We start from the raw sequence: 24,853 nt of genomic DNA on the forward strand, positions 1-24,853 counted from the left end.
GCTGCTCCTTTCTCACACACATCCACTGCTGCTCCTCACACTCTCTCTCTCTCTCACACACACACACACACACACACACACACACACACACACACACACACACACACACTTTGATTCACCCCCTCTCTCATTAAACATACTCCCAATAATACAAGTATCTGTAAAACACACAAGCATCCTCTTACAAAATGCAAAGTCACACACACATTCAAACACAGGCGTGCACACAGTGGGCTCCTGTCTATCTGAGGCTGTTACTGTTGGGTTGTGATCCAGCGAGGCCGGGGTGGTCGGGACTGTGGCGGTTCTGGAGGGGGAACAGAGAGAGCAGCAACACACTGGTTTATAGGACGATTTAAAACAGACACCGTTTTACTTGTGGAGAGATCCAAGCGAACAGCTGTTCTGTTCACGTTTGCTGATTGATGTCAGTTTGATTCTTAATATTGAGGGGATCCAATGAGCTTTCTATCAGCTTTAGAGGGATCTGATGAGGATTTCCATGTTTCATATTAGTGGAGTTCTGTTATATCAGTATTGACGAAATATTGATATCATGTTAAATATACACATAATATTATGTAAATAAATCCAGCATTTCTTAAATCATTTCCATCTCTTTCCGTTCTCACTCTTTCCTCCCTCCTCCAACGCTCAATAATAATCATTAATTATTTTGATCATGATAATAGTGTAGTGAAAATATGATATAGTGACAGCCGTCCTTCATATATTGATGGGATGTATCCCACCAATATACCAATGTACCTTGCTCAGGGGTACAATGGTGGCAGCCTGGTATTGAACTACCAACCTTCTAGTGTTTTGTGTGGAAGGCGTACCACTAGACCACTAGGCCATCACCACGAAATTGTTTGTTAACAGGTCAGAGCTGTTCTCTGTTAGCTAGTTTTTTGGTTCTATACAAGTTCAGGACAAGGGTCTCAGCTGGCCCTCCATCTCTGCCCATAACTACCGTAGGACCCATAATAACACCTAAATAATTACTAGGTACTTGATCCATTTTCTTACCTTCTTCTTTTTCTTGTCTTTCTTCTTTTTCTTGCGGTCGGGATCATCGTCCCTCTTCTTCTTCTTCTTCTTGGGATCAGTGTCTGATGGAGTTTCTGTGACGTCAAAAAGAAACAGCTCAGTGGCCTGGAAACATGTTACATTCCTTGGGGTTAGTGTATATGTATAGTTTATGTTATACCTTGTGGTAATGGATCCTGTGGTCGATGGTGTTTGTGCTTGTGCTTGCTCTTCTTCTTTGGAGGCTGTATGTGCATCAGTCTGTACTGTTCTGGTAGCTGGGAAAAACGAACACAAAAACATGCATGCATTATGTATTGAACTGAACTCTATCATTAAGAGATTAAGGATTCCTGCAGGCCACAATATGATAACTAAAGAGACGTTGACATTATATTGTTGATATATTTATATATTCAGTTAGTACCGGTCCTGTGTGTAGTCTGAAGCCTGTAAGCAGAGCGCCTGTCAGTGGGTTGAAGGAGTTCCCACACACTGGAGGCTTATCAATCAGAGAACGCAACGAGCTGCCCTCCTGAGTGCCCGGACAGTCGATCATACCTGCAACACAGAAGAGAAAGGACTAGTTGGAATAACGTAAAAAACAAACAAGAGTGCACAACATCAGCATCAAAAGTCCAGTATAACAGATATGGAGTGATGTGTATTGGGGTGTTGAATATACATGTGTGGTTGGTATAGAAATACTGCACATAATCAGTGGCTTGTAATGACATGAAAGCTAAAATAATTTAATACAAGTCACTATAATTTGCTATTGGGCAAGTTTACAGATCAGAACCCCAGTGATGTCCGTTTATACATTTATTTATTTTTGTATTACTCACTCTGTTAAGCATCTTTGAGTTATTAGAAAAGCGCTATACAAGTATAATGTATTATTATTATTATTATTATTATTATGGACTCAAAGACCAGCCTTACATTTGTATCTAACAACTACATATTACAACATCATCTACAGGAGATAGGTGTGGCGAGGTTCTTGGAATAATGGCTCCATTAGTCGAGTTGGGGTTTCTGGCACAACTTCACAGAGATCAAAACTACAGGAACAGTTGTCGCCAACTACCAATGAGCACTCAGGTTACAATGAGGGGATTTATCATAGAACAGCTATCGAGGATAAAGTAACTTGGAAAAAGCGTTTGTTTCAGTATAAGTTTTTTTGTAGTGTGCTGATTATAAATTAAGCTCAGATGATTGACTGTGTATTCTGCTTTTGCCTTTTTTGTAAACAAAACTCATAATTGTTTTTTGTAAATGACAGTGTCCTGTACTGAACATGAATCACCATCTTCACTACATATACACACACACATATATATATATATATATATATATATATATATATATATATATATATATATATATATATATATATATACACATATACACACACACACATATACATATATACATATATATATATATATATATATATATATATATATATATATATATATACATACATATACATATATATATATATATATATATATATATATACACATATACATATATATATATACACATATACACACACACACACACATACATATATATACATATATATATTTGTCTAATGAGTGCAGCCTCCATCATTAGCACTCGACTGTCAGACCCACCTGGTAACTCTGGCAGAAAGTTGCTGAGCTTCTCCTTCACCTTCTTTCCACAGAATTTGTTGTAGGCGTGCTCGAGGTTGTAGTGCGTGATGAGGTTGGTGTTGCCCGTTAACTCGTTTCCCACTAAACAAACATTACTATCAGGGTAATTCATGCAAAAAACAACAAGTCCTGTCATATTTAACTAATTATCTTACAAATGACGTATCAGCACTAACATATCGATAGGTCCAGCCACAGCTAATGTGAGTTACATCACGTTTAACTTTAAAAACACAAAAACGGAGTTAAAACATAGAAAACTCAAGTGGATGTTTTATGTCACACACAAGATAAAAACCAACAATACCTATGAAAAACAGTTGGGCTAATACCTGTAACGTTAATTAGCTTACTCACTATTTTAGGTTTCACTTATCTTGTTGGCTAACGTTAGCTAGCATTGTTTACAAACTGCTTAGCAACCTTTGACAGCAGCTAAACTCTTTCTTCAAATTAACAGACAAATAACATACAAAGCAGACAACAGTTATAGCAGTCCGACAGTACCAGGAAGCTCCCGCAGTAAGTAGAAAGGTTCATTCATGGCTCCGGGCTTCCGCAGAGCAGGCCCTTCATCCCCGAGCTGCGGTGGCATCTGCCCCGTCATGGAGACTTGATTTTGCGGTAGAGGCGGCGGAGGTTTCCCTGGTCCGAAACCCAGAGACGACGAGCCGGGCGGTCCCTGAGCTTCATTTTGCCCGAACAGAGTTGAAAACATTTCCGTCATGTCTATGACGAATAATACATTTATATGAAAAGAAAAAGCCGGTTAATTCAAGCGTGTGGCCTGTTATTTGTTAAGATGTTCACCAGGAATCCATCCGTGTGTCAACCTAGACAACTACTCGACTCTTCACTTCTTTGTGGCATTATTTTCATGGCCCATGTACCGTAATACCAGGCACCAACACGCACATTACCATAATGATTGGTGTATGTTGGCCTACATGGATATAACCACTGAGGTCGCGAAACATTTTTTTATTTCAAGATTTAATGTTTATTAAAAAAAACAAAAAACAGGCATAGTAAACAAGATCAATATGTACATCGATATATCTGCAGGTCAAATAATTTGAAGATCACACATCAAAGACATCAGCAGGGCAGAGAGAAGATGCAAGTCTTTCAAACTCTGTGACTGTTGTCTAAAAGTGAGAGAGAAAACACACATACAAAGAACTGTTAACACGCAGGGCAAACTTTATATTTGTACTTATGTCATAGTGTACATTTTGTCCATCAGAATAAAATAAAAACATCACTCCCATTTACAATTTACTATAAGTAATATAAACGACTAAAACTTACATGAGGCTGATTTTTATAAATACTGTTCAATCATGGAGCTATTACAGAATTTATATTAACTGTAATTACGTGTTTTTTCTGCATTATGTAAAAGAGCTATGGTGTATTCATTTCCAGATGATATCTAATGTAAAAAATACATTTCCGAGTAAAGACTCAAGAATTACTTACACATACATTCCCTTTGTGAGTGTTAACATAATCTTAAATAGGATTTTTTTGGGGAATGTTATCCTGTACAGCTTTAATGTCTTTTTTGGCAATTGTTTTTCTCTCACCTTCCACTCATCAACAGCAGTAGAAATACGCTGTTCAGTCTGAACACTGCTCTCTCTACCAGCCTGAACCTTTTGTGCTAGGGCAGCATTCTCTGCTTGAATCTTTTTTAGCTCCTGTCGCATGTAGGCCTCCTGCTTTTGATAGTATGGCATCAAAAAGCTGCAAACGTCCTGCTCAGGAACCCCACTCGGCCGCCTAACAGAAAAGTGAGAGGGTAAAGCATTAAAATGTTGTGCATTTTTATCACATTGCAAAAGGGAAATATTACAGTGGTGATACACAGTGCAATGAAGAAAGGCACTGCACCTTTATTACAAGTCCTATAGTGAAACGTAAGCGTAATAAGGTGTTCCTAATGTAGTGATTAACACAACAATGCTGCAGAAAATCATTAGTATTGTTACTGCCAACAGTTTCCCTTTCTATCCCCCTTTATGTATCTACCATGATGAATTGTGGAGATGTCAATGATGACGAAATCTAAATACAATTCTTCAAACATTCATCAGTTAAATATTTGACAACAGTTTCTATACAAAACTACAATTATTCAGATTCTCAGCAGTTTGCATTAAGAAACACACCAGATCCAAATGCAGGTCAGAAGGTAAAGACTTACAGATATTTTGTCAAGAAAATGAACTCACTAGTTGCTTGCTGTTACAAGGTATTTGAATGAGTGGTGGTTATAGGAGCATATGGATGTCAGTCTTCAGATGTTGTGTCATGTGTTTAACAGGGAAACTGAGCATATATAGTCAAAAGCTTGACATGTAACGCGTGGATCATTTAATTGAGAGAAAGCAGAAGGTGCTGGAAGGTGAAGATTTAAGGCTGTTATTCACCATGCAGGGTCTTTATTTTTCTTGGCAGCGTTCTCCAGTTTGTCCAGCTCAGTCAGTTTAAAATCTAACCGGCCTTCTTCAATCAATCTGCTGATGTCCTCCTTCACATACACAGACACAGGCATTGATGTAAGCAAATAAAACCCAAGGCAAGACAAGTGCGTACACATATTTAATACAAACAACAAGGCAGGAGACATTCCAATTGTTGTTTATTTTTCATACATGCTATTAATGTGATTTGCTGCATACCTGAATAGTCGTCCGCAACTCCTCAATGAACTGCTTGTGGATGCTCTCCATCCTCTGCGGGTTCTTCTTGTACAGCGGTCGAAACGTGCTGGCAAATCTGTTAAAACTGGGAGTGAAAGCAGTGTCAACCAAAAATGCAGAGAATAGTGGCTTTACAAAAACAACAGACCTTTTCTCAGTTCAGTAATTTAGTACTGAAAAGATAAATTGATTAATCTATAAATTGATCGACAGAAAAATGATTGATAACAGCGTTGATTACTAAGTATTTGTTAAATAATTCCTCAGGAGAAAATGCCAAATATTTACCGTTTACAGGCTCTTAAATGTTAGTTGGACCTTTTTGAAGGAGTCACCTTGGACTGTGGGAACCTTTTGTGGGCATTTTTCACGATTATTCTTACACCATATAAACTAAACAATCTGTTAATTAATCAAAAACAAATAATGAAAGATAATGAAAATAACAATTTGTTGCTGCCCAAAAAAAGTTGTGTTATTTTACAAAAACTAATCTATTTGTAGGAGAGTTAGGTAAATAAGGCAGTTCATTATTATTTAAGAAATGACAATCCAAATATTTTGAGTAATTTGCTTTAAACAACCTTTATCAAAATAGGCAGGTCCTTTCTATAAGGTGTGGGGAGTTAGGTGTTATTATTTATTTGTATGCGTCTTGACTTTGCTGTAATTGTTTGTCGAGCACACTGTGGCAAATCCCTAAAAATTAAGTTGTATGGAAATAAAGTATTGAATCTTGGGCACTTCCTATGAAATGAATGCTGCACTGTTCATCAGTTCTGAGATCTCAGTCCTTCACACCAGAAGTTACTGTTTTAGTGGCTCATCTGTGTTTTCATGTTATCTTATTTGAAGCTTCAGATCTGAACTTATATCATTACACTGTCATTTACGGTAATGACGATCTATAACACGACAGCTACAAACTGGGAGTACTGCGTACACGGCTTTTCCCTGTCGTTTCGGGACAGATTTCCAAAAGCACAAATGACTCGTTACGTTACCTGGCATGGTCTATGAACTTTTCCAGGCTCTTCTGCATCACTTTGTTGAACAGCTTCAGCCTGTTGTACCGAGATTCCGGCTCCTCCTCGGACGGCTTACAAACTGATCCAGGGTTTGACATCTGTGAGGAAACTTCTCCCGTAGCTTCATTATTCTGGTTTTTAGGGGATCCTTTGACACAAACGTTATCAACAGTCTCCTTTAGTGTTGGGGCTTCGCCTTCCTCCATTTTTCAGCTTCCTCTGTTTTCCTTTTGTAGTACCCGCCAAATCTACGGCGAGTCGCTGCACCCAGAAACCGCGAAGTCGAATTTGTTTGGCGCATGCGCAGTTTGAGTCCAGGTCCAGTCAGTTACTTCAGCTGTCATTGCTCCTCAGACCCCTCGAGGTTGACTGTCGTCTCTGCCAACATGGGTCTAATCACTGGACTCTGTACTTTCTTGTACCATTTACCTCAAATTTACAAATGGCTGCTGAAACCGTACTATATCGCCTCAGTCTTAATGACGGTTGCCTTTCTGGTGGTACGAAAGGCTCCAGGTCTGTGCGAGCACCTGGCGACCCAGCGGGAAGACGGAAACTCCTGCGACTTTGACTGGGTGAGCATGCTGGGGATAGGGTTGCTGCCTGCTGCTAAAAATGGTGGGGCTAAGTCAGCTTATGTTAGAAGAGTTTGCTAATTTACTCACTTATTATCACAAAGTTGTTTCAAGTTTTTTGTCTTTTTGTTTTTTAGAGAGAGCTTGAGATTCTTATGTTTCTCAGTGCAATAGTGATGATGAAGAACAGGAGAGCAAGTAAGTGCACACACACACACACACACACACACACACACGCACACACGCACACACACACACACAATGTGTAAACCAACTGAACAATTACACTGTTGACACTGTACACAGTCACATCTCAAAGGGCTCATGCAATAAGTAGGTGATGCTCAATTTGGGAGGAGGAATCCACCAGGATCTAATTTGAGGAATATGAGATATATATCTCCCAATTTTACCTTTACTGTATACAAACTGAACACAGTTATTTAGGGCTGCAAGTAACGATCATTTTCGATGTCGATTAATCTGCCGATTATTTTCTAGATTGTCTAATCGTTTGATCTGTAAAATGTAAAAAAAAATAGTGAACAATGGACATTCCAGTTTCTCAAAGTCCAAGGTGATGTCTTTAAATGTCTCTTTCCGTCAGTCCAAAACCATTGATTTCTCTGTTTTATATCATATTTAACTGTTAATATGATATTAAACAGAGAAAAGCAGGACATCTCCATATTTCCATAGGTTTTTCTGATAGTTCTGCATGAAAATGACTTTAATGATTAATTGATTATCAAAGTAGTTGGCAATAATTGTTCTGTCCATCGACTAATCGATAAGTCCACTAATTGTTGCAGCTCTAAAGTTATGTGACAACAAGGACAAGGTATTTGTGTCTTATAATGTGTAACCCTTAAACATTGACCAAATAGGTATTTGTGACTTAATGTGTAACTCTTTCAAATCCTTAACCTGAAACCTGAGGAGAAGCCCTGCAGCAAACCACATCCAGGGAGAGCTTTACTAAAAACGTTGCTTTGTTGTGTAAACATGCCGTGTAATCCCGCCTTCTTCTGACCTTATCACAGCGTGAAGGTTTTTTCTCTGTTGCATTCATTGTTCCTCCTCTCTTCTCTCTCTCTGTGTTTCTCAGTCACACTGGAGCAGCACGTGGGCAACTTGTTCCTGTTCAGTAAAGTGGCCAACGTCATCCTCTTCTTCAGGCTGGACATTCGGCTCGGCATCCTTTACCTCGTAATGTGTGTCGGTCAGTGATCTCATAACCCTCGTTACAAATACCTCCCACCTCAAAACCAAAATTTAAGTTACATAAAGCCGGGATATTTATTGAAACTGCCTTCTATCATGAAGGTCTCATTACAGCAGTGTTCCTAACAAGCAGCAGGGTGCCGGCCCATCACAAGATGCAAAATCCTATAAATTGTTTAATTGTTGTTGGTACTTTAGCCTTCCTCAGGACCTTACTACTAAAGCTTAAAGAAACCTCAGATTCCAGTGTGTGGATACCTTTCTTTTATACTGCTTTAAGGTTTAAGTGTATGTTTATTAACCTAAGCTGAGATTTTATAGTTTCAGAAAATGTAAAACTTATATTTAGTTATTGTTTTATCCACTGGGAGCCTCTGTAATGTACATGTATCGGTCTCTATATCTGTGTCTTGTCTACAGCCTTCGTCATGACCTGTAAGCCTCCGCTCTACATGGGGCCCGAGTACATCAAGTACTTCAGTGACAAGACCATCGATGTGAGTGTTGCACTGCAGACGATGCTGAATTGCAGTCGTTTGAATGCTTGTAAATTCCTTTACGATGTTAAACGACCATTTGGATGTACAGCGGTACCTCAGGCATGATATGTTAAGGAAGGAGTTTGAAACAACACAACTAGTGGGAATTATAATAGCATAATCACGTAATAATATGCAATATAATACGAACATAAAGATGTGAGCTTCTTATTACACAATGCAATAAGAGCAAGTAGGTGTGAATGATGATTCACATCTAATTCTGTGCTATTGAATCATTAGGAGGAGCTGCAGAAAGACAGTCGTGTCACCTGGATTGTTGAATTCTACGCCAACTGGTCCTCTGACTGCCAGTCTTTCGCTCCCGTCTTGGCCGAGCTTTCACTCAAGTAAGAGATAATTACATTTAGGCCCTTCAGTAAGCAATATACTCAGGGTCAGGGTTTCCCCAGGCCTTTGAACCAGTTAATTAGTCACTAATGTTAAAACCAATATAGTTGTGATTGGCTGAGCTGTGTTCACTGTCTGATCACATGTTAATGTTAATTATTCCTCACAATAATTATTAACAATGATTTATGGTAGGGAACACAGATATATTTAAACATGCAACATTATGTATTTATGTTCTCAATCTATTTCAACATTTGAAAGTCAGAGTTATCACATCTCTGATATGTTTGTAAATATCTTTGACAGTTTTGTGTGAATGAGAACATTTGTAGCATTTTGTTAAAAATCACACCAGTTATATTTTAGTACAAAGTATCACCCCCGCAAATGAGACATTTTTCTTTCACAAAAAATACTTCTTGCTCCCAATCATTTTGAAAATAGTTTGTTTTCTTTCGCTTTTCTGCCATATTTAGTGTAAAAAACACACCTAGCGCCCCATCGTAGCTGCTCCCGCTAGCTTGTCTCAGCGAAAAGGGAAATGGAGATTTAGCTTACAGGGTCAGAGTTCATATACATAAAACATTTTTGTTTTTTAGTGTTATTTTAAAAAAACCAGCAAAACAATTTAATACAAATTTTAGACTGAGCTCCATGGTGACTAGTGCTATTTTTAGAACATGCCCTGCGGGCGACTCATGTGGTCCCTGCACCAAGTGTAGCACCGCGTTGACTACCCCTGTACTAGAGGAATACACTCTAGACTATAAACCTGGTCATACCTTTACTTAAATAAGCAACCATTATATGGATTTACTTTTTTAGGAAGTATTTTGCTTGAAGAAGATAAACCTTATGATAAATATAAGTTCAACACTCACATCTTTCTTGAATCTATTGAGTATTATATAGCCTATAATGGTATTTTATTAGTTCTGCATTCATGGTAAAAGCATGGTCTTTGATGTGAAACATCAGAATCATTTTAATAAATATCAGCTGCAGACAACAGCCTTCTGCTACATGATAGTGTTTGTTGAGGCATTTACTCAATTAAAATGGAAGATAGGCCTTTCATATTCCATCCTGCATTTCTGTCCAAATTTGACTTGCAAAAGATGTTCTGTGAAATCATTTAAAGATGCTTTAAATGTTTCCTTCGGTTAGTTCTGCAGAATAATCTAATTCAAATGCTCTCCAAAAAAAGACTACATGTTGGATGTTTTGCCTTACTTCAGTTTTGGCTTGAGGCCTAAATGTCTCGTGCTTCTTTCCCTGCGTACTGTAGGTACAACTGTGCTGGACTCAGGTTTGGGAAGGTTGACATCGGACGCTATGGAGAGGTTGCAGAGAGGTCGGTCATTTTCTCCGCATCCGTCTTTAATGATGTAGAAGTAGTTATAATTCTACAATATTGGTGTTTATGCATTCCAGAAATTTGACATTCTCTGAGTAATGTATCGACTGTCCCATGAATTATTTCTGAACAGGTACAGGATTAGTACTTCTCCTCTGGCCAAGCAGCTGCCCTCCCTCGTGCTCTTTCAAGGAGGAAAGGAGCTTATGAGACGTCCAATGGTGGACAATAAAGCAAGAGCGGTGTCTTGGACCTTCAGTGAGGTAAGTCTCGTCTGTAACAAACACATGGAGCATGTTCTGTCACGTTCACACATAGATGCTGACATTTACCTCATTTCATCCCTAGGAGAACATTATCCGAGAGTTTAACCTCAACGAGCTCTTCCAAAAAGCCAAGAAGCTGAACAAAAGTCGAGGTTTGAAAGAAGAGGAGCAGAACGGCACTGCGCCAGAAGAGGGCAGTGACGAGCTCCAGTCTGAAACGGACAACCTGGAGGAGCCCACAGAGAGCAAGAAAGACCAGTGAAGTGAAGAGGATGATTGCATGAAGTATTTCCTTTTCTTACGACATTGCCATGCCTTACATTATTGCAAAAGTCCAGAGTATTATGCAATGGAGAGAAGAAAATAGGTTCAACCACTACTAATGTCATCTCGCCACCAAGTCTTTACTGTGGCAAGTAAATACCCCAAAAAGCCGGACCACATTTCCCTGGTGTGACTGGGTATGATGCAGCTATGCAAAATACAAGCAATGATTTGGGGAAATTTTATTACTTAAATTATTTGAGAAAAAATGCCTTTTTTGTAACGATTGTTTTTTTGGCTACTTTCAGCAACAACTCATTACTGCGTGTAAACTTTTGCTGCCTGTGTTTTGCAACTAGTGTGTTTACTGATGTCTCGTGTTTAAAAACCAAAGTAAAAGGTGAGAGGTGAAACTGAAATAAAAAGACATGTTATTAGTTTGACCTTTTTATTCTGAGAAGACATCTTTTTAAAAATTCTTTATAAGGCCATTTTGGAAATGTCTTTAATGTACTCGTTACAGATATTTTTGAAACTCGTTCCATTTTGTCACAGCCCACAATAGCGATATTTTATCTCACAGAAGTATACATACTGTACTCACAGTTTTCAAATTGTTCAGTGGCCATCAGCCTTGGCCAGAGCAAGAAGAAAAGTAACACAGGTTCTCTTTATCTCCGTACGAGGGCTGCGGTGTCATTAATGATGCTTCTCTTTTTGTTACCACCCACACATCGACCTGGTGGGCTTTTGACAATATTCTCACAAGTACGCACGCCAGTGAAGCATTCAGCACGACAAACAAAAATCACATGCACACCGAAGACATAGCCTGGAAGGGTTGAAAACTCATAACACGATCGTTTGGGTTGAATGATGATACTTGTGTGCTTCAAGCATGTACTTTCCTCTAAGACGTGCTACATTCAGCCAGTTTTGACATTCTACAGCTAACAACGCCTTGATAGAAAAAAATAAATTAAGTGTAATGCCCAATCCTGAAACTCCCAAACACGCCTCCCTTTCTCTATTATTTTCTCAACATGGCTGTGGGGTAAAAAATGTTTTACAACTGTACCATTACAGAAGTTTTATAAGTCAATCAAATAAAATCTTATCTGCCTTACATTGTTTTTCCTCAGAAAAGTGTAAAAAATACAAAACCAATAGAAAAAATTAAATGTGCATGCTTAACTACGGTCTCAAGGCAAAAAATGAACAATCAACACAGTCGAATTGCAAACCAGTCCCACCTTGAAATTCTATTCAGTGGCATATTGCATTTAAGATTTCATTTATAAAGTTTTTCATAAAAAATATTCATACTTCCTATTTTTATCTCAAAAAGAAAGAACAGACACTGGCAGAGACTGGTTTGAAATCGTGCCCAAAACTACAAGGTTGTCTTGTCTGGTGAAATAAATAAGCCCTTCCCTTGCTGCCCCTATTTGGCTGGCCATCTGGTAAAGGTTCTGCATCTTGATTGACAGACAGAACATAACAGGAAAAAAAACAAAACAGCAAAAAGACATACAATGATCTTAAAGCTACTAACAGATTTTGCATAATGTCTCCAGCATAAACATTACAAGCGTACATTCCACAAAGATGCTTGTGCTGCAACCGTGATTTAAAATTTCTTTGTGGCTTTCAGAAAATTAAGCTCAATTATTTGCCACTTCAGCTGTCCACCAAGCGATCATCATTCTCTTTGGACGATGAAATTCCAGCAAGAGCTCACGAGTGGCTGATGCAGCCATTAAATACAAACAGGCAACTGATTTGATATCGCTTTCATGAATAATTACACACATCTGCCACCCTCATCCATAGTCATCTTCAATACCTGACAAGTTGACCCAATAATAATCTGCAAGATTTTATACATTTATATAAAACAATATTAAAAAAAAAAAAAAAGATTTATAAAAGTAAAACGATCGGGTTTATAGGTTGGACTCTTCTCTCCATGACTCATCGATAAACAGGTTGTGTGGTCCGTTCAGAAAGTGGAGAAAACGTTTCTATTGGTCAACAAATCCTCCCTCTTAAAATCCTACATCCACTGGATAAAGGCCATCCTTTCCTGAAGTGTCACACACGGTGGTCAATACTCTGTGTGCTAATCTACCAAAATAAAACAGCAACTCATTGGATAGCTATGCATGTTCTCTAGACATCTGTACCCAGCCGTGATCGTACAATCACATCAGTCTATGGCTCACAGAGTGGCTGAATGGAGAAGACTTGATCCTGTGAAAACTTAGGTGTCCCCTTTTACTCTTTGTTCAAATCTGAAAGGCTAGCAGAGAAGAGTAGCCAGTGGCGTACAAATATAACAAATTGAGTAACAGACAGGCCTGCTCCTTTAGTCCTTTGCAGCAGAAAAAAAGTCATTTTTCAGGAGCCTGCAGTCGTGAATAATGTTCAGCTCAGGGAAAAGACAAGTGGAAGTAGTCCGGTGAGTGTTCCCACTCCGTGAAGGATGCCTGTCACTCAAACTGATATTTCGTAAGTGGTCCCTCCGACACCTGTCACCTTCTTCACTCCGCCACCTGGTTTGGATGTGGTGTGATTGGCCAAGACTGGACGAGAGGTGGATCTGATTGGACAGCCATCAGGAGGGGGGGGGGAAGCAGGGGGAGAGATTAGGGGCGAGGACAGAGGATACATGAATGTGGAGGAGAGTGGTTCTATAATAAAAACAAAACAATCACAGCAAAATGTTTCTCTACTATCAGTCTTGTAAGGCATTTGGTAACTATACTTAGGGAGTTAGAAGAGGCTACATGACACAAATAAATAGCAGCTTGGTTAGGCATGCTTTCACAGAGCTAACATGCTTTTAACACTAATCCACACAGTCCATCAAGTGAACCAATAAGACTTCCATACGCACGTCCACACTAAACAAGCAAAGACTGACTGTAAACCGTGGAGGAGGAAAAGGAAGACTCACACAGATCAGGGAGGAAGAGGAGGGCTGACAAACCAGGGAGGAAGAAGAAGAGAATTAGGAGGAAAAGAAGCAGGCTGACAGATCTGAAGGCGGATCACTACTCACTGTGGAGCCTGTTGCCCTCCTCCGGCTCCTCCCCCTCCCAGCACAATGCCTCCTCCTGTGGGCCGAGGCTTGTGCTGAGGCCCTGCCTCCCCAATGTAAGTCTGGGACTTGCCGAGGGAGAGGCCGCGAGGTGGTGGGGAGACAGGGGGCTCTAGTGAGCGAGCCCCAGGGGAAGAGGATGAGGAGGAAAGGTTACGAGGGGCTCGGGAAGAGGAGTCCTGGTTATGCTGGAGCAGGTGCTGGGTCTCAGGAAGCCCAGAGGAGGAGGGAGGAGGCGGACTGACGGCACGCAAGTAAGCCCTGTGGGGGGAGGAGAAAGTGGCAGAGCCCTGGAGCAGCTGCCCCTCCCTCTGCTGGGCAATTTGAGCTGAGAGGAAGGGCGACGTGTAGCCCTGCAGCGGGCTACTGGGTGACACCACCTCGGGCTGGCCTGTTATAGTCGCTGAGGGAAACAGAGCTCGAGGCTTCTGCGGCGACAGCTCATGAGCGGCCGACTCAAACTCTGGGCTCTCGGATGGTGTCAGAAGGCTGTCATAGGACAGGCTGCCATTCCGAGGGGTTTGATTGGCCAGGCTTTTGTAGCTGGTGTCTGTGGTGCCCTCTGATTGGAGCGTGGCCAGTGGGTTGTGTGCAGTGTGTGCTGAGCGCAGGCTGGAGGAGCGAGAGCCGCCAGTGGACAGAACCAGAGAGGATGGGTAGGAGGTGTAGGAGCGCCCAGTCAGGGAGTAACCTGACATGCCCCCTGACATCACCCCAGCAGTCCCGCTAGGGCCTCCAGGGCCCTCACCCCTCTCCACTCCCCCTCTGCGCCCCCCTACACCTCCCCCCACCACTGTGGTCCCATCCAGGCTGCTCGGCTCCGAGCGGTAGCTAGGCTGGCGGCTGGACTGGAGGATGGTGGGAGATGGAGAGTCAAGACTCTCCCCACGAATCATCTGAGAGGGTGAGAAACAGATAAAAAAAAAGGTAGAGAGGAGGAGTGTGATGAAGATGAAGTGAAGAGGGGGGGGGAGAAAGATACAAATCACCATGTTACCTCAGGAATTGATAACATATCAGAAAAATAGTTTTTTTTCCAACAGATCCTAACAGAAACAAAGAGTGGTGGGGAGAAATTGGATGCTTGACCGGTGCTCTACTCCAACATCACACTACTGGATAGGAAACATTGACTGGCTTGAACAAGCACTGACACTGCATGTCAAAGACTGTGTATCAACACATAAATGGAAATACAAATACATACGGTACATAAACTACACATTCCAGTCAATGCAGTCTCAGGGGAAAGGATAGATCCACTCGAACACACAGAGACAGCCAAAGGGACACACACAGATGACACTAGCTGAGACTTACTGATCGACCGATGGCCACTGAATGATCAATTCAAAGTAAAAACAAAAAAGAGGGTCATGGTATTAACCACAAAGGAAATTAGAAGGGAGAGGGCAAATCAGCCACCAGACCATCTGTTACAGTAATGTATGGGATATTGTCTGTCTTCACGCCTTTTTGTGCAATAACCACATCCTTCTGCGTTTTAAAAAACAAGTCTGCTATGTAACAATCAACAAGTTTGTATGTTTTTAAAATAATATAGTTAGATTGACATGCGCCCTACATGTGTCTTTGTTTCTAAATCAGACAAAGACATGCAGTTAACTTCACTCTAACCCGATTATTCCTTAAATACTACAGTTTCTACATAATGTTACGTGAATAGTTTATACCCAACACCGTGACGTCTGTGCAAGTGTAGGTACCTTGTTGGGGTGTGTGAGGGCAGTGTGGTTCCTTCCTGGGCTGTTGAAGGCTGGTCGGTACTTGTACATTGACGGCGTAGGTGGAGCGTCAGTCAACAAGCTGCTCTCTGAGTGGCAAGAAATCAAAAGAGACATTTGAAAAAGAGGCTTTTGTGATTAGAAAACAAACATTAATCTTGTCTGAAGTAAAACACTTGAAGTTCCTGGGCTGCACTTGATGGTCAACACTGTTGACATACATGCAACTACATGGGTTGAATTGTGAGCTTGTCTCACCCTCCGTGTCAGCCCGGGGCAGGCCATGGTAACGAAGCTCTGGCTTTGGAGGAGGTGGAGGCTCTGCATCAGCTGACTGGCTCTCCATCTGATCCAGACTGCTCTTGGACTAGAGAAGACGCACAGAGAAGTCAAGTAAGCAAGCACACGCACACACACACACACACACACACACACACACACTTTGACCTGTAGACAGAGAGAACAGACTGCCTTCTACAACAAAGTTGAACTGTGACCAATTAGAGAAGGAAAGTTACCACGAAGAAGCAAACACAGAGCTCTCTGCTGCTGAGCTAAATGACTGCAACTAAACGCATCAATGCGCACACACACACACAGACATGGCTGAGCACACACACACACAGACATGGCTGAGCACACACACACACACACACACACACACACACACACTGCAACGGAGGATAGAATGGTTGCCACACACACACACACACACACACAACTATTGCAACGGAGGATGGAATGGTTGCCATAACAACTTGACTATGAAGTCCAGTTTCATAAACTCTTGTTCAGTGTTTTGGCATCTGATAAAACTTTCAAACTCACTGATGTACTCAAACTATTTTTAGTATCAACGCCCTCTTAAGCAGCTGCTAACACATGCACTTTGTTATCAGATGAGGTTATATACTTCTATTCAGTGGGAATTACTCTGTGGCAATAAAGGGGGGGGGGGGGGTCTTGTGCTGTGGGCAGTAATAAATCAGCCACATGTTCACATACACCCATGCAGCAAAAAAAGAAAAGCTTAACATTGGAACCAACCCGCAAGTATATCCAAATTCATTTCTCTTACAACTCTCCAAAACCATGCATAATTCTACATAAAGCTGGCACAGCGCACATATCTTCATTAATTATTGAAATCTTTTGACACAACGCCGTAATTGAACTGTTAACTGACCTTGTGTACTTTATTTATTTTCTGAAAGATTCAGTTTATAAATTAAATCATTTAAGATTCAAGATGTATAGACTGGTTAGAAGGACTGTTTGATAATGTTTCCATTGGATGAATAAGACATGAAGTTTTTCAAATATGCCGGTACACCGGTCACTTATTCTGTATGGCTCTTCACCTTTCAGTGTTACAACATCAAAAGAACATCAAAGAATCCCAAACACCATCCATCACCTCATTTCTACTTTTTTGTTTTGGCTGTATGGATTTTGCCTGCTGAAGGTTTGCAGACCAAATAGTTGTTAAAAAAAGGTAGTTCAAGTGATGGAAAGTGTGTGGGATTCTTTGGTTCTTTTTTCAAGTATAGAGCTTTTGATCCTACGCACCTGACACTAAGACTTTATGGTGTGCAAGATCAGTTTTGAAAATAACAACCTTGTAATATTTAAACATGACCTCAAGTGTAAAAAAAATAAAAAAACCCATATGAATAATGTATGCAGTGAAGCATACAGTATATACCAATCATTCTTGAATAACATTAAAAATCTCTGGAGTTCCTACACGTTTAGTATCACTCACCCTGGTGCTGTGTCGGTCATTCTGGATGCCGTTGTCCAGGACCTTGGCTTCTAGCTGCGCCTCAGTGAGAGACGGTCTAAGAAATGGTGGCTGCACATCCACTGCCTGAGGGCTCCGCCACCGGCCCATGTATCTGTGAGAGGGACAATAAATTCCTCAGTGCGTGCTATATTTGAGTTCTAACAGTGCCTTCATGTACCAGGATGCATTGCACGCAAGCTTCTGAAGCCCGGAGGGTTCCCGTCTGACATAACCTCTTGCTGGGCAGCCGCTGCCGCAGCCGCAGCCGCTCCCTACTGCATTTCTTTGGCTGTATACTCGGGCTCGAATAAATACTGCCAAATATCTGAAGCCAGCCAAATTAATGTAAAATGTATCCTCATCCATAACATCCTATGCGCACATATTTTGGGATGCCATTTTCACTTCAGGAGCTATGCAGTTAGTTTGCAATACAAGTAAAGAGAACAAAGAAGTTGTCTTAGAGCATCCGCAGAGACTAGAAGTCCAAGATTAAAGACTGTAGTTCCTCCAAGCATCGCACTACAACACTGTCAGGTAAAATGATGCCGCTGGATGCAGGAAGAACAGATTTTGAATATTATACAGCATGCACTGAGGAATTTGTTGCTTCAAGCCATCACATTTACTATTAACAGGGATTGGAAATCCACATAAAAAAAAAAGGCGACACATTTTCCCTTTAACAACAGGCTTCTCTATTGATAAACATAATCTAACACCAGAAGCCACTATCACTGAAGGCTTGCACTGATATATACCATTAACTAAACAGACAAGTGAGAACGATAAAAGAGGAGAGAGAGCAGTGGAAAAGAATAATTGTGGAGCAGTGTTAAGGAGGGGAATAAACAGAGTAGTGCAAAAGGAGAGATGGAGGCTGACCTGGGAGCCTGGGAGCTGCAGAGCACGTGAGAAATATTCTTCGAGCAGCCGTTGGTGAAAGGGTTAACACCTCCCCGAAACTTCCCTGTCACCTTCAGTGAGAGGGAGGAGGAGAGTAAAACGTTCAACCAACATTAATGATAAAAATACAGAAAGGAAAAAAATTCTCTCAACTCTGGATGAATTCAATGACGCAGGATTTGATGCACACAACTAGCTCCTGCATGTACCTGTTCATTTGTGGTCCTACCACGGGCCACCAGCACCATGTGAAACCCAGTGAGGCCAGCAACTGGGACAAAAAACAGACCAGCCACACACATAACAGCCATACTGGTAGGAGAGGGTCAAGGAGGTTACAAGAAATCCAGCAAAGAAAAACAAATATCGTGCTAAAAACCACAATGCAAAAAATAAAAATAGGAAAAGAAAGTCCCATTATTTGTCCTGCATCTGTATGGCTGCAATGTGCCATGTGAAGGATACGTTACAGCAGCATGTGGCGTGTCCAGCTGCTGGCGGTGGTGCAGGACATAAACCAAGCCAAAGCCAAATACGTTGATGATGTGTGTGGTAAGTGATATCAGGAAGAGGAAGAAATAACGATAATTCCTCCGACCAATGCAGTTGTTCACCCAAGGACAGTGGTGGTCAAAATCCTAAGAGAGCACAGGGAGGAGATTGTAGTGAGGATATGACAGAGAGGAAAATAATGATGATAAGCAACACATCAAATCAAGAATCTTCTACCTCCCACACTCGCACTGGAAAGCTAAAAATAGGAGAGATCTAGGTTGAGCAGTCAAGTCGCACAGGAGTTTATAAAAGTTCACTGTAAAATTAGGATTTGCTATTAAGACTAAAAAGACACACATGCACGCACACACGCATATGTAATGCAACTGTATGGGAGCATTTTCAGAGTGTTAGTGCTGTTGATATTTGGATATATTCATTTTCAAACATGTTTTTATTATTATTATAAAAAAAAAAGGCAAGGATGTGCTGTAAAAGTTCCAGACGTTCAATCAATAAGCAAATCCATCAAACATATATAGGAACAGTAAATACATTTAATTTTGCGGTATAACTTTTATTCCTATTTGTAAAATACTGTTAAATAAACCAATTTGTAATTAGAAGCTCATGATACAGTGTGTGTGTGTGTGTGTGTGTGTGTGTGTGTGTGTGTGTGTGTGTGTGTGTGTGTGTGTGTGTGTGTGTGTGTGTGTGTGTACCTCCACACAGTTGTCGCAGACTGAGCAGTGTGAGCAGCGTGGCGGGCGGTAGAAGCGGCAGGTCGAGCACCACTTCATGCGCACCTGGATCCCTTTGATCTCCACCGTCTTATAGAGTGGAGCACGGAAATCATCTTCTTTGTCCTCATCCTCCTCCGCTAAAGACAAAAAGGCACAAACACTGAGACTGCACTAACATCATAATACCTGATCATATGGTCTCCCTGCATTGTGTTGAACCATTTCTTATGGATCATGCTCATTATTGAGGATTCTTTCAGTGTAATTGTATCATGTCATGTACTCAAAAGTATTACATATTTTAGTGTGCGATAACTAACTTTCTAAGACTTGCAACACGTGTGTTTACCTCTGGGGAAGACTCCAGGGTCCATGAAAGTGGCCATACAGAAGTTGGCGAGGGTGAAGAGGAAGATCACGGCAATATAGATGGGAATGACAGAGGAGAGATACTCTGACAACCATGGGCACCTGGACAGCACGAAACAGGATATACAATAAAACATATAAATAAACAAATTATAGTTTGACTGATTAATTGCCATAACTACTAGTCTACTACATATTTTCCCTTTAAGAGCAGCAAGTAGATATTACACATGCAGGCTCAAATTCCTTCCTGGAAATGCACAGATGGGAAAAATGATCAAGAAGCACTCTAACTACAACTGCTCATAAGCCTTTGTTCAAGGCAATTTATGCCCAAGCAGCTCAATTGAAGATCAGTGACCAGGAACAGATGACTGTGATCGTAAACAGGGAGCTCAGAGGTGTGCTTAAGGAGCCTTGTGAAAACAAGCGTGGCTGAAGAGAGGGCAACCTTGCTCAGTAAACTTTCTCTGAATAAGTAAAAAGGTTTAACAAACAACAGGATGTCTTCAAATAAAACATAACGTATAGGGATATTTACATATGCCTTTAGCACACACAAACGTGCACTAACATTATTAATTATGCAGTGACAACTGTGTGTACATACATGTAGGTTTTTGCACCATGTCTGCATTATGCACGAGTGTGTTTGCGCATTCGAACGAGATAATGAAATGGACACTTACGTGAAGCAGAAGAAGAGGGTGGTGGATCCGACAAGGAAAGTGGTGGCTGCAGACACCGGGACATATCGGCTGGGTCGAAATGGACGGGGAGGAGCAGAAGCAGGGACACCTACTCCTCCCCCAACCCCCCCACCACTGAACCCCGGCATCAGAAACAGAGAGAGAGGGGAGGAAGACAGAGAGAGAGGTAGATATCTTCGGTCTACCTACTGTAAAGGGTGCTTTACAGGTCAAAATGGCGAATATGGGGATTTTGTGGGAGGAGGGGCCATGACTACAGACAACGCTATGAAAACACTATGCAAAGCAGCAACTGAATGGAAACATGAGAGTGTCCAGACGCTAAATGTCTCCTGGCACTTATATAAATCACTCAAAATCAGAGGATTTTTTTTATATAGCAATATAGAGCGTTACTTGCATGTGTAACGCTTGTTGTAAATATTTAATTTGTGTGCATAATCTTAATAGAGGCTTATAAAAGCATAACTATACAAGAGCAATGTGATACAAAAATATGTGTAGGTAATTCATAAATATTTTTGTATGGCTTTAATGTAACTGTATTTGGTGCGACAATATAAATAAATCTAATCTTACTGCTCCCTGGCACCAGTGAAACCGTAACACTTCAGTGCTTGAACACAAAAGCACAGACACTCGCACACTCCTGAAACTCAGTGTTTACGTTAACTCTCGCCACTGTGCTTGAGTTCTGATTGTGCCTCTCAGAGAAAATGAATATAAAAACAAAAAGAACAGAAACTGAAAGAGGTAGTGGGTGGATAGCCAGCAGGAGAAGAGCAGAAGCACATAGAGGAGAACAGGCAGAGGATTGAGCGCAGCAGCTGCTGATGACTTCTGCGATTGTCCCGAGAGGGCTTATTTAGGCACTGGGTGGGTGGAAGAAACTGAGGATGGCGGCAGAAGGGACAGCGCTTCAAACTAAGTCAGCAGGGGAAAACAACTAAACAACAAATTCACTTCCAAACCAGTTGCGGGAAGCTGCTTAACATCAAACAAAAGTCCAAAAAAAACAAAAGTCCAACTGCAATTTATTTTCAAAAGGCTGATAAAAAATGTTTTTAAAAAAAAATGAGTCTAGCCTTGCCTTTACAAGTAAAATAACTCAAATAGTCAAGCAGAGTCCCCTAGTTTTTGCGAGACCCCTGCCGTCAGTCTTTGTGTCAATATGAGGACAAAATCAACTCATTCCAAAAAGAAGCCCTGTGTATGTCATGGAGGTGTCACCGCACTTGGCCGAGTCTGGGTGTAGAGGCCTCTCCCACCTCCAAATTCTCTGCAGATAGACCTCCTTTCCCATTATGCATCTCTTAAACAAAGCCATGTGCATCAGTGGTGTTATGTAGTCTGATGCATTTTAGTCCGGTTTTCCCTCTGTGCTCCCGTCTTCTTTCACCTGCTGGCTCTATGGGTCAGCTGTTGGATGTCCCTGTAAAATAAACAATATAGAATTACACTTAGTTGGCAAAACCCAAGTAGACAAAAAATAATGTCAATAATTACAGTTTAAACAAGTACTTGATTACATTATTTGGCAGCTATTTCTATAATGAAAATAATTTTCAAGCAGCATTAAATTCCAAATATTTACTAGTACAAGCACGTTGGGCTTTTATGTAATTGTGACAGGCATTTCATTTTTCCCTTTAATTTTATTGACTAAACGATTAAAATAGAGAAAATACTTGGTGCTTAAATAGATAATGTAAATAGTTGTGGCCTTAATAATTGAATGGACAACACAAGTACATACATCAATGTATGAAATGATCCATGTTTCATTATGCAGGTTAAATCTTCACTGTCAACAGTACATTTCCTCGTTATCTTACAGGACAGAGTTCACTCTTTTTTCAAAACAATCACGCAGACTAACCGACTCTTGATTCTCTTGAATCACTGTGTTGCTCACCTTTACTCATAAACAGAGTTGTTCAACAGCCTGATGTTGCTAAACACACAGCTGTCACCTCAATGCCCTCCGGTGGTCAAATGAAACACGTCCTCCCACTTCTGGAAATTCAAAACAACCAGGGAGTCAACGATCTGGGACGAGTCTGGACGCCTTTGACACACACATCAGAATCATTTCCCTGATCTCCAGATGAAAAAAATGCAATGTGAACACACTGAACACTGATCTGAAGTAACAGTGTAACCTGAGAGTTTGGACACACCCCTCTTTTCAACAATCACCAGTGCTAACACATACAGAGCTGCGAGTGTCAGTGTACCCGCTGTTCATCATCTCACCTGCCAAACAACAAACTCCCCCAACTATAAAATATGTTAATCCTAAAATCTCCGTGTCGAGCCTGTCATGTCACCGCAACAATCTGCAGCTCGCCAGCGTCATCGTTGAGTGGCCGGTGGAGCAATTTATTTAATAAATGTTCCCAGCAACAGTGACACACTAACAATAACTAGCTGATGTTTTGTTTGAATGTATATAATGTGATTGAATATCAAGATTATCTTTTGATCATACATACCCAGCGTTAAACAACAGGCCAGGGCAGAGCTAGGACTCAGTCAAGACAACTACCACAATGAACCTCATTAAAATACACTTCACTTTGGTAAACTGAGTAATAGACGCTGCGTTCTTTTAGCTCGGTGTAATAATGTTCAAGGTAATAATGACAGATTTCACCCATACTTAGTAATCAGTTAGCTCTTACCTTAACCTCGAAAGTTTTTGCGACACTGATCAGTCCTTTCCCACAGCTAAAATAGTTAGCTAGTATTACCTGGCTAGCATGGGGAGCTTTACACTCGCGGAGTAGCTATCATTGACGGCTGGCAAGATACATGTTCAGCTAAACAGTCACCACAAAGAGCATGTAAAACAAGGAGGACATACCTAATACCGAACAGGCGAGCTGTCTTGCCTGTAGGGTGTGGGTCGTTACGGTCCTCCTTGAGTTAGCCGCTAGCAAACTAGTTAGCTCGCTGGCTAGGCCGACATCGGAATCCCGGAACTAGTCCGTCGTCTCTAAGGTGGGGTGAACAGCCAATCAGAGACGAGCAGGTGTGGTCTCAAGAAACGGCTCAAACAATCCTGAATGATGGTATAGTATTACTGTATACTGGATCAAATTTAGCTTTTGTTCAGCAAATGAACAGCAAATTTGCGACGTGCAAATGAGTTACAATCCGTAGATTTCAGAAGTCAAATTCCATCTGATTTAAGTGACATACATTTGCCTGTGCGTGAAGTAATTAGTAAGGGTGTAACAAATTATTTTTTACTTTCCAGATTAAACTATTTAAGATTATTAGCAAAGGAATTTATAGACATACTCAACATGTGACAAGGGGTTAGAAGGTTAGAAGCAGCCATTCAAAAAGTTTGGAAATTGCTGGTGTAAAGGCAAGTGCCATCTCTAAGGTTAAGTAATAAACTCCTTCTCCAGGAAATAGTCAATGCCAGCTGTCTTAAATTTTTAAAATGTAGTCTGAACTGGTTGACCTCTACAAGGCCCCTGCTTTTAATAAGGCAATAGTTAACATCCCTATTATGATCTGAAAGCTTACCAATTCATTTGTTCTTAAATACAATGATATAAGTGGTACTTTGTAGTCACCTTTTGAGGCAAATGTCACTTGTCAATAGAGAAGAGGCCAGCTTTATAAAAGGAGTATAAATCAATATTGATGTTGTACTATTCCTAGAAATTACCTCATAGCGCCCCAATAAAGTTGCTACAGAGTACCGACCATCTTTGATGATAAAATGAACCACAATATATTAAAAAAAATAACAAACATATAAAAGGGTTATGAAATGAAATTACTCAGACTGAAAGTTGATATGAAATCAAATTCTTCATCCAGTAGTCCTTTCTTTCAATAGGCCTGCTGAGATGCTTTAAAACTTCAGATAATTAAATGGGCAACATTCATTAACATGTAATACAAACTGTCATAAACTTAACATTATTTATATGAATAA

The 24,853-nt window shown here is 40.7% G+C and overlaps 4 protein-coding genes across 8 annotated transcripts; 1 reads left to right on the plus strand and 3 right to left on the minus strand.

Annotated features, from left to right (window-relative positions):
- Positions 1-82: 82 nt before the first annotated feature.
- med19a (mediator complex subunit 19a) lies at positions 83-3,621 on the minus strand. Its single transcript, XM_029441677.1, has 6 exons — positions 3,231-3,621; positions 2,682-2,804; positions 1,460-1,593; positions 1,214-1,310; positions 1,033-1,127; positions 83-307 (listed from the first exon to the last, which is right to left on the minus strand). The coding sequence occupies exons 1-6, from the start codon at positions 3,448-3,450 to the stop codon at positions 242-244; spliced, it is 735 nt and encodes a 244-aa protein (XP_029297537.1). The 5' UTR covers positions 3,451-3,621; the 3' UTR covers positions 83-241.
- A 75-nt stretch (positions 3,622-3,696) lies between these two features.
- On the minus strand, positions 3,697-6,799 carry pmf1 (polyamine modulated factor 1). Its single transcript, XM_029441678.1, has 5 exons — positions 6,436-6,799; positions 5,411-5,516; positions 5,159-5,259; positions 4,313-4,508; positions 3,697-3,871 (listed from the first exon to the last, which is right to left on the minus strand). Exons 1-5 carry the CDS (start codon positions 6,663-6,665, stop codon positions 3,806-3,808), a joined length of 699 nt encoding a protein of 232 aa, XP_029297538.1. The 5' UTR covers positions 6,666-6,799; the 3' UTR covers positions 3,697-3,805.
- A 23-nt stretch (positions 6,800-6,822) lies between these two features.
- On the plus strand, positions 6,823-11,997 carry tmx2a (thioredoxin-related transmembrane protein 2a). The gene is made up of 8 exons (XM_029441676.1): positions 6,823-7,034; positions 7,172-7,232; positions 8,143-8,256; positions 8,679-8,755; positions 9,041-9,147; positions 10,440-10,505; positions 10,642-10,771; positions 10,857-11,997. The coding sequence occupies exons 1-8, from the start codon at positions 6,846-6,848 to the stop codon at positions 11,034-11,036; spliced, it is 924 nt and encodes a 307-aa protein (XP_029297536.1). The 5' UTR covers positions 6,823-6,845; the 3' UTR covers positions 11,037-11,997.
- On the minus strand, positions 11,473-23,893 carry LOC115014651 (palmitoyltransferase ZDHHC5-like). 5 transcript variants are annotated; one of them, XM_029441670.1, is made up of 13 exons: positions 23,762-23,893; positions 22,811-22,911; positions 20,875-22,327; positions 20,166-20,287; positions 19,796-19,953; positions 19,044-19,216; positions 18,788-18,890; positions 18,558-18,649; positions 17,652-17,784; positions 16,145-16,253; positions 15,869-15,975; positions 14,103-15,037; positions 11,473-13,640 (listed from the first exon to the last, which is right to left on the minus strand). In XM_029441670.1, the coding sequence occupies exons 3-13, from the start codon at positions 21,021-21,023 to the stop codon at positions 13,535-13,537; spliced, it is 2,187 nt and encodes a 728-aa protein (XP_029297530.1). In that variant the 5' UTR covers positions 21,024-22,327; positions 22,811-22,911; positions 23,762-23,893; the 3' UTR covers positions 11,473-13,534. The 5 variants fall into 5 exon arrangements, 4 of the variants coding, with proteins under 4 accessions (XP_029297530.1, XP_029297532.1, XP_029297531.1 ...); XM_029441672.1 differs by having other exon boundaries at positions 22,811-22,996; positions 23,762-23,864; XM_029441671.1 differs by lacking the exon at positions 23,762-23,893 and adding an exon at positions 23,580-23,689.
- Between the last annotated feature and the right edge of the window lie 960 nt (positions 23,894-24,853).

This window comes from Cottoperca gobio, chromosome 10 (assembly GCF_900634415.1).
Source record: "Cottoperca gobio chromosome 10, fCotGob3.1, whole genome shotgun sequence".
Classification (NCBI taxonomy): Eukaryota; Metazoa; Chordata; class Actinopteri; order Perciformes; family Bovichtidae; genus Cottoperca; species Cottoperca gobio.

What these genes read in the sequence shown, in the direction of transcription:
- med19a (XM_029441677.1), bottom strand. Translation starts at nt 3,450, where the DNA reads ATGACGGAAATGTTTTCAACTCTGTTCGGGCAAAATGAAGCTCAGGGA. An exon ending in CTTACTGCGGGAGCTTCCTG is followed by an intron (nt 2,805 to 3,230) that starts GTACTGTCGGAC and finishes ATGTTTGTTTAG; the next exon opens with TGGGAAACGAGTTAACGGGC. An exon ending in TCAGACTACACACAGGACCG is followed by an intron (nt 1,311 to 1,459) that starts GTACTAACTGAA and finishes CGTTTTTCCCAG; the next exon opens with CTACCAGAACAGTACAGACT.
- LOC115014651 (XM_029441670.1), bottom strand. Translation starts at nt 21,023, where the DNA reads ATGCCGGGGTTCAGTGGTGGGGGGGTTGGGGGAGGAGTAGGTGTCCCT. An exon ending in CCCTCACACACCCCAACAAG is followed by an intron (nt 15,038 to 15,868) that starts GTACCTACACTT and finishes TCACCCTCTCAG; the next exon opens with ATGATTCGTGGGGAGAGTCT. An exon ending in GGAGGGCAACAGGCTCCACA is followed by an intron (nt 13,641 to 14,102) that starts GTGAGTAGTGAT and finishes CTGTCCAATCAG; the next exon opens with ATCCACCTCTCGTCCAGTCT.
- pmf1 (XM_029441678.1), bottom strand. Translation starts at nt 6,665, where the DNA reads ATGGAGGAAGGCGAAGCCCCAACACTAAAGGAGACTGTTGATAACGTT. An exon ending in AAAAATAAAGACCCTGCATG is followed by an intron (nt 4,509 to 5,158) that starts GTGAATAACAGC and finishes CTTTTCTGTTAG; the next exon opens with GCGGCCGAGTGGGGTTCCTG. An exon ending in CTGCTGTTGATGAGTGGAAG is followed by an intron (nt 3,872 to 4,312) that starts GTGAGAGAAAAA and finishes TCTCACTTTTAG; the next exon opens with ACAACAGTCACAGAGTTTGA.
- tmx2a (XM_029441676.1), top strand. Translation starts at nt 6,846, where the DNA reads ATGGGTCTAATCACTGGACTCTGTACTTTCTTGTACCATTTACCTCAA. An exon ending in TCAGTGACAAGACCATCGAT is followed by an intron (nt 8,756 to 9,040) that starts GTGAGTGTTGCA and finishes TTGAATCATTAG; the next exon opens with GAGGAGCTGCAGAAAGACAG. An exon ending in TATGGAGAGGTTGCAGAGAG is followed by an intron (nt 10,506 to 10,641) that starts GTCGGTCATTTT and finishes ATTTCTGAACAG; the next exon opens with GTACAGGATTAGTACTTCTC.